The following is a 15522-nucleotide window of genomic DNA, read 5'->3' on the forward strand; positions in this document are numbered from 1 at the left end:
TGTGTTTTTAAAATGTAGAACCCATTTTTCATTACTGATGGGCCATTTTCTCGGTCAACCAAATGAAAGCTCTCCTCGTCTTGAAAGATTTGCAGCCCAACAGGCCTGACAAAGCGACTTACTTGGCAAATCACAAAAAAACTGGGATGTGGCCATGGACCCAGCTGTCAGCCTCTCCACGTACAGTACTCTTCCGATTGAAGTCGTTCCTTGACCACGTTGACCACGCCACGCGGAGAGAACCACGGCGGTGGACGACGGCGAGGCCTAGGAAGGGGATGACGCGGCAGTGGAAGCCCGCGCGGAGAGGACTATGAAGGTTCACTGGTTCGGCTGCAGTGTGAGGCTGCCGTCGCCGCAGGGCCTGGCCAGCGGTGGGAATAGTAGGGGGCGGTGAGGTGTCTGCGGCAGCACGGCCAGCCACGGGAGGCAGGAGCATGCGGCACGACTGGCGCTGCTTTGGGCGGCTGGAGCAAGAAGACCAGAGGTTGAAGAAGCACTACGGCCGTTGGATGGACATTGTACGGTCACTGGAGCTAGAATCGTTCATATTGACTAAGTTGACAAAGCCCTTCGTCCCTGTCAACTTAGTAGGCCCACAAGTCAGCCTCCCAGCAAGGTGGGTCCCAGCTAGCCGGGGGAGTATTCATTTTTTTGTGCGTAATAAGGAGGCACTTCCGGTGGGTCCGAGCTGACTGCGGGGGGGACGTTTTTTTCGCGAAATACGGTGGCCCATCCAGTGGGTCCCAGCAGTCAGGGGGAAACGATTTTTTTCGCAAAATATTGGTGGCCCGTCCAGTGGGTCCTCGTTGTTAGGTGGAGGAATAATTATTTTGCACGTAATAAGGAGGCACTTCCTTGCTGCGGCCGTGGACCCAGCTGTCAGCCTCTCCATGTACAGTCCACGTCCGATGGAAGCTGTTCCTTGACCACGTTGACCACGCTGCGTCGAGAACACCAGGGTGGTGGACGACGGCGAGGCCTAGGAAGGGGAGGACGTGGAGCCGGGGAAGACGCGGCAGTGGATGCCCACGCGTAGAGGAGTACGAGGGTTCACTGGTTCGCTGCGGTGTGAGGCTGCCGTCGCCACAGAATAACAGGGGGTGTGGGTGAGTAGAGGGATGGCGTGGCCAGCGGTGGGAGTAGTAGGGGCGGTGAGGCCTCCGCCGCATCGCAGCCGTCCATGGGAGGCAGGAGCACGAGGCACGACCGGCGCTGGTTTGGGCGGCTGGAGCAAGAAGACCAGAGGTTGAAGAAGCACTACGGCCGTTGGATGGACATCGTATGGTCATTGGAGCTAGAATCGTGCATATTGACTAAGTTGTCAAAGCCCTCCGTCCCCGTCAACTTAGTAGGCCCTGAAGTCAACCTGCCACTAAGGTGGGTCCCAGCTAGCAGGGGGTATTCATTTTTTTGTGCATAATAAGGAGGCACTTCAGGTGGGTCCGAGCTGACAGCAGGGGGAACGTTTTTTCGCGAAATACGATGGTCCGTCGGGTGGGTCCCAGCAGTCAGGGGCAAACGTTTTTTCGTGATATACTGGTGGGCGTCCGGTGGGTCCTTGCTGTGAGGTGGAGGAATAATTATTTTCCGCGTAATAAGGAGGCACTTCCTTGCGGCTGTCGTGGACCCAGCTGTCAGCCTCTCCACGTACAGTATTCTTCTGATAGAATTCGGTCGTTGACCACATTGACCATGGCGCGCCGACATCACCACGGCGGTGGACGACGGCGAGGCCTAGGAAGGGGACGACGCGGAGCCGGGGAAGATGTGGCAGTGGATGCCCACGTGGAGAGGAGTACGAGGGTTCACTGGTTCGGCTGCGCTGCCGTCGCCGCCGAATAACAGGGGGTGTGGGTGAGTGGAGTGGAGGGATGGCCTGGCCAACGGTGGGAGTAGTGTGGGGGCGGTGAGGCCTCCGCGGCAGCACAGCCAGCCACGGGAGGCAGGAGCAGGCGGCACCACTGGCGCTGCTTTGGGCGGCTGGAGCAAGAAGACCAGAGGTTGAAGAAGCACTACGGCCGTTGGATGGACATCGTACGGTCAGTCGAGCTAGAATCGTGCATATTGACTAAGTTGACAAAGCCCTTCATCCCCGTCAACTTAATAGGCCCACTATACTGGGTCCCAGCTAGCAGGGGGAGTATTCATTTTTTTGTGCATAATAAGGAGGCACTTCCTTGCGTGCGAAGATATAGCTGGTGGGTCCGAGCTGTGAGCGGCGGTAACGTTTTTTTCGCGAAATACAGGGGCCGCTTCGGTGGGTCCCAGATGTCAGGTGGAGGAAATCATTATTTTGTGCGTAATAAGGAGGAATTTCCTTGCGTGCGGCCGTGGACCCAGCTGTCAGCCTCTCCACGTACAGTCCACTTGAAATGCATGTCGGTCGTTGACCACGCTGACCACGCCACGCCGAGAGCACCAGGGAGGTGAACGACGGCGAGGCCTAGGAAGGGAACGACACGGTGGCAGGGAAGACTCGGCCATTGTTTTTGTTTCCCACGCGAAGGGGAGTACGACTGTACGAGGGTTTACTGGTTCGTCTACCGTCGCCGGAGAATAACAGTAGGTGTGGGTGAGTAGAGGGATGGCTAGGCCTGCGATGGGAGTACGGTGGGGTGGTGAGGCCTGCGCGGCAGCACAGCCGGCCGCGGGGAGCCGGGAGCAGGCAGTCCCGCCGGTGCTTGTTTGAGCGGCTGGAGCAGGAAGAGCAGAGATTGAAGAAGCACAACGGTCATTGGATGGACATCCAACAGTATACATGCCATCTGTGGAAAGCCTCAAATCTGTGGAAAACAGCATACATCCCATCTGCCATTATTTCAAATAATTTACAGCCCATTTGCTAATTCTTACGGGTTTTTTTGGAGCCCATATTCTTTATGTTAGCATTACAGCCCATATTGTGGCCACGGTTAAAAAATTATACGAAATTTTGCATATGTCGGTGCGGTCTGAACTGTTTTTAATCCCGAAATTTCGAGTCACATTTAGACTGATTTTAAAAATAAATGTATATCAATATAAAATCCAATAAATTGTCCACGCATAAAAATCAATGCAATTTAAAATCTCAAAATGAAAAAAAAGATATTTGAAAATAATTGATGTGTATTAAAAATGTACAAGCCATTTCTCATTACTGATAGGTCATTTTCTCGGCCAGCGGAATGAAGCTCTCCTCTTCTTGAAAGATTTGCAGTCCAACAGGCCTGATAAAGCGACTTACATGACAAATCATAAAAGAAATGTGCTAGCCATTTTCATAAAGAAAAAAAAAACTACTGTGCTGGTCTGTGGTAAACATAAAAGAAAAGGCTGTCTAGACAGGCTAGAGTGTCCCGCACAGCCTAGTTGACACCCTGCTTCCGTCTCAAAAACAAATTAGATAAATGCCACTCCAACTATGGCTATTCATAAAAATGCCACTGCAATTTCCAAACTTTGAAAAATGCCACTGCAATTTTTGCAAACTTTGAAAAACGCCACTGCAGTTTGCAAACTTTGAAAAACGCCACTCCAGACTTCGAAAAATGCCACTAGAAATGGCGTTTTTCAAAGTTTGGAAATTACAGTGGCATTTCTCGGATACACCAGATTTGGAGTGGCATTTATCAAATTAACCCAAAACAAAAATAACTGGGCGAGCTGCTGGGTCCCTAGTGTCAGCCGCTCGTTGTGCAATTCTCTCGTTTATTGACTACGTTGACAATGGCATGGCACCCAGATGTCAGAAATCCACTAGGAGGAGCCATTTTTTATTGGCTTGAAATAAGGAGGCACTTGCTTGCATACTGCCATGACCTTGGCGGGACCCTGCTATCATCCTCTCCACGTATAGTACCAGTTAGTCGTGCTTCAAAACTGATCGGCACGCCATTAAAAAAATAAAGGTCGATAACTAATGCGGCACCTCGGGCCAAGGCGGCCAGATCGCATTTTGCACGAGAAATTACACACCATGTTTCGTTGACATGTGGTCCCGTTCCAACATATCAGTGAGACGACGGCGAGTAGTAGGAGTATTTCCGAACGGACGTGTAGGCCGGGGTGCCTCTTCGTGAACCGTGGCAAACTCGCAACCGTCCACCGACTCTTTGCCTTTCCCTCTCGATTTGGAACTGTTGTCGCACGCTCTTCCTCTCCCTCCTCCACTTTCCTTCAGCCCTTCACCCTTTCTTCTGCCATTGTTCGATCATCTTCTCCATGGAGGGAACAGGCCGGAAACGACCCTATTATTCTTGCCCCGATCTGAAAGATGACGTGGTGGAGGAACTCATTGATCCATGCGACGTCATTACCTCGGCTAGCATGGCAGGTTCGTTCAAGCCCATTCTCGACACAACTAATAACATCATTACAAAGAACCCAAGAGTCAAGGAGCGGTTTGATCTCCCCTATCTTCTTCGCCGTGACCCTGATGACTGGCGCCGGCACGACGGAGGCCTTGCCCTGTGCAAGTTGATGCCGCTTGATAATGATACATATGATGTTAAGATGCCATCGCTTGAGGGCAAGGCTTGGGCGGGCGCAAATGGAGATTGGGTTTTTTACATTGGGTCCAACTGCGAGTGGGAACTTGTGAATGTGTACACTCGTGACCGGGTTCCACTTCCAAAAATCTCAGCACACTGCCCAGAGGTTGAGCACACCGGTAATGTACGCGCGTTCAAATGCGATCATAGTGACTATCTTCTATAGAAGATAGCAATTTGTCGAGTCCACAACCACTCTTGGAATTACAACAACTATGAAGTTGTTGCTATCTTCGACAAGCTTGTTGCCATCCTTAGTGGTTTGACTCGATGGACATTGCTCAAAAATCAGTTTCTGTGCACGAATGAGTACCGAGATGCAATTCAATACGAGGGCCTTGTGTTTGCTGCCACCACTCATGGCACTCTTTTTGCATGGTATCCTCGTAGTTTCCGTACGTTTGTCTTCCACCGTAATTATAATTGTTTCATCGACATGCATGCGGGTTAGCAAGTTTGCCTTTACTAATTAACCTTCTTCTTGTGTTTCCAAGGTCCTGTGAACATCCCAGCACCTATACTTGAAAAAATTTATAACCAAGGGGGAGATGCCGATGGTGATTATCACGAGCAGCGCCCATATACTCTGTGGCACCAGGCAACTAATTCCGATGGATCACCTCTTCTTGTGTGTATACAGCCCACTGATGATGTTACTGCTAAGGAAGCAGTTGTCTCCCATGGTCGCACTCTCCGGACATATTCCAACACCCGTTGCATGGTACTCGGGATGGATACTAGTGTGCTAGCGCCAACTCCTTCTCCGTGGCACAGAATTGATAGTCTTGGAGAAAACTCGCTCTTCCTCGGACAAAACTATCCGATGATGGTGAAAGGCGATCCAACTGCTGTTGACACATTTATGAGAAGCAACTGTGTCTATACCTCGGACATTTGGGTGGTTCCCTATCCTGGTACTGATATAGTAGGCCGCTTCAGCCTGGATGATCAGTCCTGCGTTGGTCTCCAGATCGACAACGGATGGCCCGTCCCAGAGAATCACTTGTGGTTCAAAGCAAGCGTTTCCAACGCCGCGGAATGGTTGAGTTGAAGTTCATTTCATGGCTTGTTATTAGTTGTGTGGTGAAAACTTTAGTATTTATAATGTATCCTCGTTGTCGATGTGGGTTGATGACCTGTTGTATGTAATAAAATGATATGCCTGTGATAAACTTACTAAATTTATGAATGGCTTTCGAGTCGCTTATCTGAGTGAGTGGTGCGACGAGGCAAAAAAATAATTTCCAAATACATAATTGTACGTGCATTGCAACAGGTTATCGGATGAGGCCAATCAACTATAGTAGTACACTATTTGTACTAGCTTCACATGCTTCGCGTGTCGGGCGGGTGATTTTACTGTAGCCATATGTTAATGTGTTCGATATACTTAACCAGCACCTCGAATCCTCGATACTAGTACTATATAGTAGGAGTAAGTAGTAGGAGTAGTAGGGTGGCATGGGCCAGAACAAGCATTCACGTCCAGGAGTATGGCACACGCCACCACCACGACATCCATCTGACACCATATTATCTGTTGGAGTCCATGCTAGAGGAATCTCTTCAACCTCGTCATTTCTCTAACTTCAGCCATCCAGCGGCGGGCGAGGTGGGGGTTTGCCGATAGTCGGTTTCCTTAACTGTGGTCCCACTTGTAAGGCAACTCCAACGCACGACCCCAAACGGACCTCCGTTTTGCACGAACTCCAACGATAGTTTTGACTAGAAAAGCAAGACCAAAGAAAACAAGAACCACAAGAATACATTTTACTTCTCCTGTAAGTTGGATTAGTGCCTTCTCGATGCATTCATTGTTGATCTGCGGAGGCTCGATCTTGCGTGCTTCTTTCTTCTTCGAGTGTAAAGAAGTAGACATTGCTTCCTCGCATCTAGTCTCAAGTCTAGCCTCTATTCTAGTAGGAGTATCAACAAGTGCACTGCTCTCATGCGAGAGCAGAACCGAAGATTTGGTCGGGTTCTTCCTCCTTTTGCCGACACGTGGGACATCCAGCATCCAGGTTGTGTCATGAAAGAAAATAGAGTGGTAGTTGAAGCCACGAGATGTGCATCTTGGGTTAAACTGTAAATAGAATCTTACTACTCTTGAGTAACTCCAAAAGCGGCCACCGAAGATCTTTATTGGATTTGTTTTTCATCACCAGCACGTCGAGGTGAAAGATGTGCAGGTTCAGTGGGTCCTCTTGCGTTTTCACTGACATGTGGGGCCGCATGTGATCAAACAGACAATGGGCTCCGCGCGTCCGCTGGCTGGCTAAGAAGAGAGATAGAGGAGGGCTGAGCACGGACTACAGGAAATTTGTTCTACGTACCTCGATATAGTGGGGTGGCATGGGCCATAACTAGCATTCACGTCTAGCAGTACGGCACACGCCACCCACACGAGTCCCATCCGACACCGATTTTCTTGGAGTCCGTGCTACAACCATCTCTTCTCCCTCCTGTTTTCTCAGCCATCGCGCGTTGGGCAGGGTGGGGGTTTGCCGATAGTCGGTTTGCTCAACTGCGGTCCCACCTGTAAGTGAAAATGCAATACCGCACGCATTCCTGCTTGAGCGGCGTGCCGGACCAACCGTGTGGGGGTGTGATGCAAAAACGGCAGGCTTTTACTTTTGAACTCGTAATTTGTAAAATTTGGTTATGCTCCATGGCGCGACCGATAGATAGAAAATAACGATTTTGCCTAGAGTAATGAGAAGTTTGGTTCTGGCACCGTTCATGCATGGAGTACGTACGAAAATTATGAAGTTGATGCGAAAGGTAAAAATACATACGGATCCATCAACGTTCAATGACATCCTCACGCCCTAGTGCACCGGGTCATCAACCGACGTGTGAGGAGCAGCGGCGTTGGCGGCAAGCTCAACGTGCTTCTGAACAGTGCCGTCCAAGGTTGCCCTGCGCTCCAAGAAGGCCAGCGTCCTATCGTCCTCCTCTTGCATGTAGTAGTCCTTGTGGACGATTTGCGCGTAGACGTGGGTGATTATGTCGATGGTGTCTTGCTGCGCCAGGCGCTGTGCGGTGAGCGCGACCTCGAGGTGGACATTCTCTGGCGCGACGGCGGGCAGTCGCAGGGCCACCAGTGCGTCGAAGAAGTTGTTACCATAGTGGCCGTTGAGGGTGACGGGCATCACAGAGCCTGGGCGCGTCGGCTGGAGGCTTATGTCAAAGTCGTCCGCAAGCTTCTTGACGACGGTGAACTTGTCGAGGAAACCGACGAGGACCTCGTCGAAGAAGGAGACGAAGCTGTCGTCCAAGCGGCCCCTCGCCCTGGCGCCCTCAAGCAATACTACCTAGAGACGTTCCCCGGTTCCGGGCCGCAGGCCGGTGTCGTGGACTTTCTGGCACAGCCGGCTGATGCTCGCGCTCATCGCCTCCATGGGTCTAGCGTAGCTTCTAGTCAACTGATCTTGCAATTCAAGTGATCACTCAGCCCTTGGTTAGCGTGCGTACGTGCGTAGGAATTCGTACTACTCCTCGGCCCTCTACTGCACCTGCCTTTGGCTGTATGATAGGTCGGCAAGCCACCCCCTAGGGCCACGTGTCATTCACCCAAAGGCAGTTGCCGTAATTCAATGAAGCTACGTGCCCCTCCGTGCCGGTGCAGTATAGTCATCTTACCGGACCTCTAGTTGGGGCCAAATGAGAGAAGTTTGATGTTTACTGGTTTATTGGTCCCCTTTGCATTTTGCGCCAAGTTTTGACCTTTGATTTAACTAATAAAATGCTAATGCATGTTAACAAAAATGTTGTGTAAGTCAGCTTATGAAAACCAAATAATCCCAGAATACTTAGGCACGGTGCAGTAAATCCCTCCTTGTTTCATATTTCATGACATATCAACCAATGAGAGATGTGGGCCCTGCATGCTTTCAATGACTTGAGACTACCAAACATGACATGCAGTGTTTAGTTCATTGCATGTTATCCTATTAGTACTCTAGTTAGGAGTAGCAAAAAAACATTAAGTTCTCTCGTCGATAGGAATAAAACACCATGTATTTATTTACAGAGGGAGTAGTACATTTTTGGTGACATGCATTACTAGATATTGCTAGTTAAATACTAAAATCCAGATGGACGTGGTAGTACTCCTAAATCCAGACAGTGGTGCTACTAGTACTAGTAGTAGTACTACCAATGTAGGAGTAGTAAGAGGAGTACTAGCACTGTACTATCCGTTGGTCAAATTATTACGTGCTGCTCCTCACAGTGAAGTGACAAGACCCTGCGCCGGAGATGATACCTGAGTATAGGCGCCTTGTTCGGCATACCATAGTCAGCCTCACCGTCTGGAGTCACTGTCATCATGGCTGTAGAGCTAGCCTGCTTACAACTAGCCCTGTTCGACATAATTTCCCGTGTGTAGATGCCCGTGCATTGCACGGAACACCAAGATTGGGGGTGGACGGCTCCGGCAGCGGCCATCGCGCCATATTTTTCCACGGCCTTCTAGTCCTAGATGTGGTGGAGAGGAGATCAGGCTGATTGTTACAGACAAGGAGTTGTTTGTAAATAGGGAACAAGTGCGGGCATCTTTTTGCAAAAATGGAGTAGCTTGGTTTGTATGCGTCAGATCTAGATCCGATGGCTACTGGTGAAAGATGGGAGGCACAACATCATCACCAACTCAGGACCTGTTTGATTCATAGGATTTTGAAAACGCATGAATAGGACACGGCAATATTACAAGTTTCAAACTAATATTACAAATGTTAGGAGTAATGCTGCACCTACGAAGACGGAATTACTAGGAAGTTTACGTAAGAACTTTCGTTACTTTAGGTGGATGCAGCATTATCGTACAAACTAAAATCCACCGCCCTGACAAGTCACTAATGGGCAAATACGTTTTCGAGTCTCTGGCCACTTGATGTTTCAAAAACAAATTCAGCTTCTGCGGAGAAATGAGCTCCACCGTGTACCCGCGCGGGTGTGGCTGGGCACGAAGCGTGACTACATGCACGGTGCACCTATTCTCTTCTTGTATACGTACACCACCTACGTGGGGTTGTGTGAGAGAGATACAAACCTGAAGGAAATATGCCCTAGAGGCAATAATAAAGTTATTATTTATTTCCTTATAATCATGATAAATGTTTATTATTCATGCTAGAATTGTATTAACCGGAAACATAATACACGTGTGAATACATAGACAAACAAAGTGTCACTAGTATGCCTCTACTTGGCTAGCTCGTTAATCAAAGATGGTTAAGTTTCCTAACCATGAACAATGAGTTGTTATTTGATTAACGGGATCGCATCATTAAGAGAATGATCTGATTGACATGACCCATTCCATTAGCTTAGCACCCGATCGTTTAGTATGTTGCTATTGCTTTCTTCATGATTATACATGTTCCTATAACTATGAGATTATGCAACTCCCATTTACCGGAGGAACACTTTGGGTACTACCAAACGTCACAACGTAACTGGGTGATTATAAAGGAGTACTACAGGTGTCTCCAAAGGTACATGTTGGGTTGGCGTATTTCGAGATTAGGTTTTGTCACTCCGATTGTCGGAGAGGTATCTCTGGGCCCTCTCGGTAATGCACATCACTTAAGCCTTGCAAGCATTGCAACTAAATGAGTTAGTTGCGGGATGATGTATTACAGAACGAGTAAAGAGACTTACCGGCAACGAGATTGAACTAGGTATTGGAATACCGACGATCAAATCTCGGGCAAGTAACATACCGATGACAAAGGGAACGACGTATGTTGTTATGCGGTCTGACCGATAAAGATCTTCGCAGAATATGTAGGAGCCAATATGGGAATCCAGGTCCCACTATTGGTTATTGACCGGAGACATGTCTCTGTCATGTCTACATTGTTCTCGAACCCGTAGGGTCCGCACGCTTAAGGTTACGATGACAGTTATATTATGAGTTTATGCATTTTGATGTACCGAAGTTTGTTCGGAGTCCCGGATGTGATCACGGACATGACGAGGAGTATCGAAATGGTCGAGACATAAAGATTGATATTTTGGAAGCCTATGTTTGGATACTGGAAGTGTTCCGGGTGAAATCGGGATTTTACCGGAGTACCGGGAGGTTACCGGAACCCCCCGGGACCTAAATGGGCCATGATGGGCCTTAGTGGAAAAGAGAAGAGGCAGCCCTACATGGGCCGCGCGCCCCTCCCCTCCCTTGGTCCGAATAGGACAAGGAGAGGGGGCCGGCCCCTCTCTCTCTTTTCCCCCCTCCGTGAATCCTATTCCAACTAGGATTGGGGGGCGGGGGGGGGGGGGAATCCTACTCCTAGAGGGAGTAGGACTCCCCTGGCACGCCCTTCTTAGCCTGCCGCCTCCCCCCCTCTAGTCCTTTATATACGAAGGCAGGGGCACCCCAGAGAGACACAAGTTGATCCACGTGATCTTTTCCTTAGCCGTGTGCGGCGCCCCAGCCACCATAGTCCTCGATAATATTGTAGCGGAGTTTAGGCGAAGCCCTGCTGCAATAGTACATCAAGATCGTCATCACGCTGTCGTGCTGACGGAACTCTTCCCTGACACTTTGCTGGATCGGAGTCCGGGGATCGTCATCGAGCTGAACGTGTGCTAGAACTTGGAGGTGCCATAGTTTCGGTGCTTGATCGGTCGGATCGTGAAGACGTACGACTACATCAACCAAACGCTTCCATTGTCGATCTACTAGGTATGTAGATCACACTCCCCCTCGCTCGTTGCTATGCGTCACGTGATCTGGCGTGTGTGTAGGAAATTTTTTGAAATTACTACGTTCCCCAACAGTGGCATCCGAGCCTAGGTTTTAAATGTTGATGTTTTATGCACGAGTAGAACACAAGTGAGTTGTGGGCGATATAAGTCATACTGCTTACCAGCATGTCATACTTTGGTTCGACGGTATTGTTGGATGAAGCGGCCCAGATCGACATTACGCGTACGCTTACGCGAGAACGGTTCTCCCGACGTGCTTTGCACAGAGGTGGCTTGTGGGTGACAGTTTCTCCAACTTTAGTTGAACTGAGTGTGGCTACGCCCGGTCCTTGCGAAGGTTAAAACAGCACCAACTTGACAAACTATCGTTGTGGTTTTGATGCGTAGGTACGATTGGTTCTTGCTTAAGCCCGTAGCAGCCACGTAAAACTTGCAACAACAAAGTAGAGGACGTCTAACTTGTTTTTGCAGGGCATGTTGTGATGTGATATGGTCACGACATGATGCTGAATTTTATTGTATGAGACGATCATGTTTTGTAATCGAGTTATCGGCAACTGGCAGGAGCCATATGGTTGTCGCTTTATTGTATGCAATGAAATCGTGATGTAATGCTTTACTTTATCACTAAATGGTAGCGATAGTCGTGGAAGCACAAGCTTGGCGAGGCGACAACGATGCTACGATGGAGATCAAGGTGGCACGCCAGTGACGATGGTGATCACGACGGTGCTTCGAAGATGGAGATCACAAGCACAATATGATGATGGCCATATCATATCACTTATATTGATTGCACGTGATGTTTATCTTTTATGCATCTTATCTTGCTTTGATTGACGGTAGCATTATAAGATGATCTCTCACTAATTATCAAGAAGTGTTCTCCCTGAGTATGCACCGTTGCGAAAGTTCTTCGTGCTGAAACACCACGTGATGATCGGGTGTGATAGGTTCTACGTTCAAATACAACGGGTGCAAAACAGTTGTACACGCGGAATACTCAGGTTATACTTGACGAGCCAAGCATATACAGATATGGCCTCGGAACACGGAGACTGAAAGGTCGAGCGTGAATCATATAGTAGATATGATCAACATAATGATGTTCACCAATGAAACTACTCCATCTCACGTGATGATCGGACATGGTTTAGTTGATTTGGATAACGTAATCACTTAGAGGATTAAGAGGGATGTCTATCTAAGTGGGAGTTCTTTAAGTAGATTAACTGAACTTAAATTTATCATGAAACTTAGTACCTGATTAGTATCTTGCTTGTTTATGCTTGTTTGTAGATAGATGGCTCGTGTTGTTGTTCCGTTGAATTTTAATGCGTTCCTTGAGAAAGCAAAGTTGAAAGATGAAGGTAGCAATTACACGGACTGGGTCCGTAACTTGAGGATTATCCTCATTGCTGCACAGAAGAATTACGTCCTGGAAGCACCGCTGGGTGCCAGGCCTGCTGCAGGAGCAACGCCGGATGTTATGAACGTCTGGCAGAGAAAAGCTAATGACTACTCGATAGTTCAGTGTGCCATGCTTTACGGCTTAGAATCGGGACTTCAACGACGTTTTGAACGTCATGGAGCATATGAGATGTTCCAGGAGTTGAAGTTAATATTTCAAGCAAATGCCCGGATTGAGAGATATGAAGTCTCTAATAAGTTCTATAGTTGCAAGATGGAGGAGAACAGTTCTGTCAGTGAGCATATACTTAAAATGTCTGGGTATAATAATCACTTGATTCAATTGGGAGTTAATTTTCCAGATGATTGCGTCATTGACAGAATTCTCCAATCACTGCCACCAAGCTACAAGAGCTTCGTGATGAACTATAATATGCAAGGGATGAATAAGACTATTCCCGAGCTCTTCGCACTGCTGAAAGCTGCGGAGGTAGAAATCAAGAAGGAGCATCAAGTGTTGATGGTCAACAAGACCACTAGTTTCAAGAAAAAGGGCAAAGGAAAGAAGAAGGGGAACTTCAAGAAGAACAGCAAGCCAGTTGTTGCTCAAGAGAAGAAACCCAAGTCTGGACCTAAGCCTGAAACTGAGTGCTTCTACTGCAAGCAGACTGGTCACTGGAAGCGGAACTGCCCCAAGTATTTGGCGGATAAGAAGGATGGCAAAGTGAACAAAGGTATATGTGATATACATGTTATTGATGTGTACCTTACTAATACTCGCAGTAGCACCTGGGTATTTGATACTGGTTCTGTTGCTAATATTTGCAACTCGAAACAGGGGCTACGGATTAAGCGAAGATTGGCTAAGGATGAGGTGACGATGCGCGTGGGAAACGGTTCCAAAGTCGATGTGATCGCGGTCGGCACGCTACCTCTACATCTACCTTCGGGATTAATATTAGACCTAAATAATTGTTATTTGGTGCCAGCGTTAAGCATGAACATTATATCTGGATCTTGTTTGATGCGAGACAATTATTCATTTAAATCAGAGAATAATGGTTGTTCTATTTATATGAGTAATATCTTTTATGGTCATGCACCCTTGAAGAGTGGTCTATTCTTGTTGAATCTCGATAGTAGTAACACACATATTCATAATGTTGAAGCCAAAAGATGCAGAGTTGATAATGATAGTGCAACTTATTTGTGGCACTGCCGTTTAGGTCATATCGGTGTAAAGCGCATGAAGAAACTCCATACTGATGGACTTTTAGAACCACTTGATTATGAATCACTTGGTACTTGCGAACCGTGCCTCATGGGCAAGCTGACAAAAACGCCGTTCTCCGGTACTATGGAGAGAGCAACAGATTTGTTGGAAATCATACATATAGATGTATGTGGTCCGATGAATATTGAGGCTCGTGGCGGATATCGTTATTTTCTCACCTTCACAGATGATTTGAGCAGATATGGGTATATCTACTTAATGAAACATAAGTCTGAAACATTTGAAAAGTTCAAAGAATTTCAGAGTGAAGATGAAAATCATCGTAACAAGAAAATAAAGTTTCTACGATCTGATCGTGGAGGAGAATATTTGAGTTACGAGTTTGGTGTACATTTGAAAAATTGTGGAATAGTTTCGCAACTCACGCCACCCGGAACACCACAACGTAATGGTGTGTCCGAACGTTGTAATCGTACTTTACTAGATATGGTGCGATCTATGATGTCTCTTACTGATTTACCGCTATCGTTTTGGGGATACGCTCTAGAGACGGCCGCATTCACGTTAAATAGGGCACCATCAAAATCCGTTGAGACGACGCCTTATGAACTGTGGTTTGGCAAGAAACCAAAGTTGTCGTTTCTAAAAGTTTGGGGCTGCGATGCTTATGTGAAAAACCTTCAACCTGATAAGCTCGAACCCAAATCGGAGAAATGTGTCTTCATAGGATATCCAAAGGAGACTATTGGATACACCTTCTATCACAGATCTGAAGGCAAGACTTTTGTTGCTAAATTCGGAAACTTTCTAGAGAAGGAGTTTCTCTCGAAAGAAGTGAGTGGGAGGAAAGTAGAACTTGACGAGGTAACTGTACCTGCTCCCTTATTGGAAAGTAGTACACCACAGAAAACTGTTTCTGCGACACCTACTCCAATTAGTGAGGAAGTTAATGATAATGATCATGAAACTTCCGAACAAGATACTACTGAACCTCGTTGATCAACCAGAGTAAGATCCGCGCCAGAGTGGTACGGTAATCCTGTTCTGGAAGTCATGCTACTAGATCATGATGAACCTACGAACTATGAAGAAGCGATGATGAGCCCAGATTCCGCAAAGTGGCTTGAAGCTATGAAATCTGAGATGGGATCCATGTATGAGAACAAAGTATGGACTTTGGTTGACTTGCCCGATGATCGGCAAGCAATTGAGAATAAATGGATCTTCAAGAAGAAGACTCACGCTGACGGTAATATTACTGTCTACAAAGCTCCACTTGTCGCAAAAGGTTTTCGGCAAGTTCAAGGGATTGACTACGATGAGACCTTCTCACCCGTAGCGATGCTTAAGTCTGTCCGAATCATGTTAGCAATTGCCGCATTTTATGATTATGAAATTTGGCAGATGGATGTCAAAACTGCATTCCTGAATGGATTTCTGGAAGAAGAGTTGTATATGATGCAACCAGAAGGTTTTGTCGATACAAAGGGAGCTAACAAAGTGTGCAAGCTCCAGCGATCCATTTATAGACTGGTGCAAGCCTCTCAGAGTTGGAATAAACGTTTTGATAGTGTGATCAAAGCATTTGGTTTTATGCAGACTTTTGGAGAAGCCTGTATTTACAAGAAA

General features: G+C 47.5%; 1 protein-coding gene across 2 annotated transcripts in view; it reads right to left on the bottom strand.

Annotated features, from left to right (window-relative positions):
• LOC125547812 (indole-2-monooxygenase-like) overlaps window positions 1-15522 on the bottom strand; it is a 50704-nt gene that overhangs the window by 8671 nt on the left and 26511 nt on the right. Inside the window, exon 4 of one of the 2 annotated variants that reach the window (XM_087516553.1) lies at window positions 3235-3253. The exons of the other annotated variant lie outside the window; for it this stretch is intronic. Coding sequence (XP_087372679.1) covers window positions 3235-3253 — 19 coding nt within the window. The remainder of the gene's footprint in view (window positions 1-3234; window positions 3254-15522) is intronic. 2 annotated transcript variants of the gene reach the window in all.

The sequence above is a fragment of the Triticum urartu genome, chromosome 3A (genome assembly GCF_056163025.1).
Source record: "Triticum urartu cultivar PI428250 chromosome 3A, HENAU_Tu73, whole genome shotgun sequence".
Taxonomy (NCBI): Eukaryota; Viridiplantae; Streptophyta; class Magnoliopsida; order Poales; family Poaceae; genus Triticum; species Triticum urartu.